We start from the raw sequence: 3708 nt of genomic DNA, 5'->3' as shown, positions 1-3708 counted from the left end.
ACCACAACAGCCAGACTAGTTGCTATATTCATTATTTGAAATCAGAATGAGATTTCAGGGCCTGGATTATAGAATGTTAAAATGTTGTGACAGAGATTCACAAATCTAGGAATTAATAGTGCAAGTGAATATTGGACTAGGTTCTTTAAGGGACAATACCACAGGAGGGCTCACTGTCCACAGAATTTATTGACCTTTGTGGGAATATGAAACTTCTGCTATATGCTTACTTGGGTGAGTAGCAACATGTTGAGGAATGTGTGAGAAAATTTTCTGAGAAGTAATTAATTTTGGGATCTTATGGATTAATGACTTTCCTTTTGTTGGTTTACAATCCCATACGCTGAGTGAGAGGGTAGCAGTTTCATCTTGTTGTAGGATATGTGGTCTCTGATGACTTTTACATTTCTTTTTCCATAATTTATAAAAGTTGAGTTGCTTAGATTTTCACTTTTTAAACTTCCAGCAATGTTACTTACTTTCATAGATTTTTAAAAACAGGACTTAAATTCCCAAACATTTGATAATGTGGGAAGTAAGTCATGTGGAGGTGGCATCAGTATCATGTTCACTTGTGATGGGTTTCAACAAAAAGCAGGAACAAAAAGCACATCTGTTAATAAAAATTCTCTAGCAGTGTTCCACAAACTTTTGACATAAAATTCTATAATTTTCCTAACACTGTGTACCTTTGTACACATGAGAATATAGAATTAGGCACAGCTAAGCACAGTGTAGTGCATATCCCCACCAAACTCTGGTGCAACGTGTACCTGCACCAAACTCTTCCTTTACCACTGGGGGTACACTTACCACACTTTGGGAAACACTGCTCTACACCAACTGTAAGACAGTGACTCTAGTTCGTACTGTGTTGGATATTGAACAGTTTCATATATCTTACAGCAAAACACATTTACATTCCGATAGGCTGTCAGAGCCCAGGCATTGTTTGCTGTGTTGTAACTTTAATCAAATTATCAGACCACAACCTGCATAATCCATTCAAAGTGGTCACTTCCTTTTGTGAATTTAAGCCAATCTCAGCAAGTGGGTGTGGCCTGAGGTAGGGATATAAAAGCCCCATCTGTACAGAGCCCACTTCACTTCTTCCAGGTAGACTGACTGAAGTCGGAGCTGCCAGGTGACTGAAGAGAATTCCTACGGACCCTGCTATCAACAGAACTTAAAGAGTTGGGAGGACTCAGAGTACATTCTGGTGAGTATGATATTTAGAATGAATATGTTTTTGTTTTTTTAGTAAATATCTCAAAAAATGCATACTTTATCTTATTAGAAATATTTTCAATTTAACTTCCTGGGATCTTTTCTAAGTAGAGAAGTAGATTTCTTAGTTCACTGAAATGACATGAATATTTGAAATAACTGGAATATTCTAAGAAATGCCTGGAATTCACAAGGAACTCAATAAATCTTTTTAAATGAATAAGAAATATTGTTGAGCATCTGTCTAGTATGATAGCATTTATGTTTTATTTATTTTATTCTATTTCAGAGAGGAAGAGAGACTTAGAAACATCAACGAAGACAGAGAATCGCTGAATTGCTACCTCCTAAAAGCCCCACTTTGGGGATTAATACAGCAAATTGGCGATATGCTATGAGCTGAAATGGAACCCACTCCTGCTTGAAAACTGGACACTCAACCACTGAGCCATGCCAGCCAAGCAGCATTTATGTTTCAGATGTATCTTTCAGACACTTGTTATTAGCAACAAAGTCTGGATGTTGTAGAGAGTGTGAAGCTAATGCACAAGTAAGTTTACCAACAGCTGTAGACCCAGCTCTGAGAGATTTCCTGTTAGACCAGACAACTTTATCTTCCCACTACTGACTTAGCCTGGCTGGAAAGAAAACAGAAATATTTTCCTTGGACTTTGAAAAATCTTGTTTAATTTTCAAACTTGCAATGTCAAGGTTTCCCAGTCCTCCATCTCTGGCAGAAATGTCCAGTGGCCCTGTAGCTGACAGCTGGTGCCACACACAGATCCAGGTATTGAAATTGTCCCACATGTGGACCATCAGTAACTTTAGCTTTTGCAGGCAGGAAGTGGGTGAATTCATGGAAAGTTCAACCTTTTCATCAGAAGCCAATGATCAACTGAAATGGTGTTTGAGAGTATACCCCAAGGGGAAAGATGAAGAAAGCAAAGATTACCTGTCACTTTTTCTGGTTCTGGTCAGTTCTCCAAACAGTATATCTTTGGCAAAATTCAAATTTTCTTTCCTGATTGACAAGGAAGAAAAAACATTCGAAATTATATGCATGAAGAGTCGCCATACATGTCGGTTTGTACAAGGCCAAAACTGGGGATTCAAGAAATTCATCCCTTTAGATGTTCTCTTGCATGAAGGCAACAGTTTGCTCCCTGATGACAAGCTGACCCTCTTCTGTGAGGTGTCACAAGATTCCATCCCCATTTTTGGACAGAATCCCAGGAAGGTGGTGAAGGTTCCTGAGTGCCAGCTGGCCGATGAACTAGGAGGACTTTGGGAGAATTCCTGGTTCACAGACTGTTGCTTTTGTGTGGCTGGCCAGGAATTCCATGCTCACAAAGCTATCTTAGCAGCTCGTTCTCCAGTGTTTAGGGCCATGTTTGGACATGCAATGCAGGAGAGCAAAACGAACCTGGTGGAAATCATTGACATGAAGCCTGGAGTGTTTAAGGAAATGATGTGCTTCATCTATACGGGGAAGGCTCCCAACCTGGACAAGATGGCTGATGGTTTGCTGGCAGCTGCTGAGAAGTATGCCCTGGAGCGTTTGAAGGTCATGTGTGAGGAAGCCCTCAGCAATCAACTGTCTGTGGAGAATGCTGCAGAAATGCTCACCTTGGCTGACCTCCACAGCGCAGATCAATTGAAAACTCAGGCAGTGGATTTCATCAACTCTCATGCTGAGGATGTCATGGAGACGGAGGGGTGGCAAGAGAAGATAGCATCCAATCCCAGCTTGGTGACTGAGCTGTACCGCTCTCTGGTTTCAGCACAGGGCCGCTGTCTGGGCCCCCCACGCAAGCGCCTGAAGCAGTCCTGAGATCCTGCCTGTTGTAAGACTTCTTTGACTTTCCAGAAGCAGAAGCCATAGTTGTTGCCAATTTGCACCAGATAGACAGCGAAATCTGTGGAGTTTTTAGACTATTGTGGGGGAAGACTTCATCTCCGCCCCAGATTTTTAGTTTGATTGTTTTTCTTATAGAGTTCATATTTGGAAATGTAATTTATTGATTTTAGAGAAGAAGAGAAAGGGAGTCATTGGGTCTTAAGTGATAAGAGTGAATCATTGGTAAGCTGGTTTCTGCTGTTCGCTACTAGAAAAGAAGCTGGAAATAGAGGATGTGACCCTACTACCAATGGATCCTTATCTTCCTGGTTTATAAATTGACTCTCACCAACTGAGCAACACTGGTTGGGCTAAGGGTATTTTCTTCCATTAATTGTTAGAGAGAGTGCAAGGAGGAGAGTAGAGACAGAGACTCAGAGAAAGAGAAAAGGATTCAAAGCCCAGACAGATGCATTGCAAAGGCTGGAAACTGAAACCCAGACATGTACCTTTGAGTGGAATCAAACCCCTGACCCTTCATGCCTGAGCCAGAGCTCTAAACACTGAGACATGGCCAGGGTGAGATGAATCTTATATTGGACCATGAATATGTAAATTTCAAAAATGTTCAAATGTGTGTTTTT

The 3708-nt window shown here is 41.0% G+C and overlaps 1 protein-coding gene across 1 annotated transcript; it reads left to right on the top strand.

The window, feature by feature from the left end:
• Positions 1 to 1930: 1930 nt before the first annotated feature.
• On the top strand, positions 1931 to 3058 carry LOC311627923 (speckle-type POZ protein A-like; the record flags this gene model as incomplete). The annotated part of the gene is made up of 1 exon (XM_084894653.1): positions 1931 to 3058. One exon carries the CDS (start codon positions 1931 to 1933, stop codon positions 3056 to 3058), a length of 1128 nt encoding a protein of 375 aa, XP_084750779.1.
• Between the last annotated feature and the right edge of the window lie 650 nt (positions 3059 to 3708).

The sequence above is a fragment of the Pipistrellus hanaki genome (genome assembly GCF_964339955.1).
Source record: "Pipistrellus hanaki genome assembly, chromosome: 9".
NCBI lineage: Eukaryota > Metazoa > Chordata > Mammalia > Chiroptera > Vespertilionidae > Pipistrellus > Pipistrellus hanaki.
Note: the sequence above shows the minus strand (reverse complement) of the source record. Positions and strands in the feature narration are given on the sequence as shown.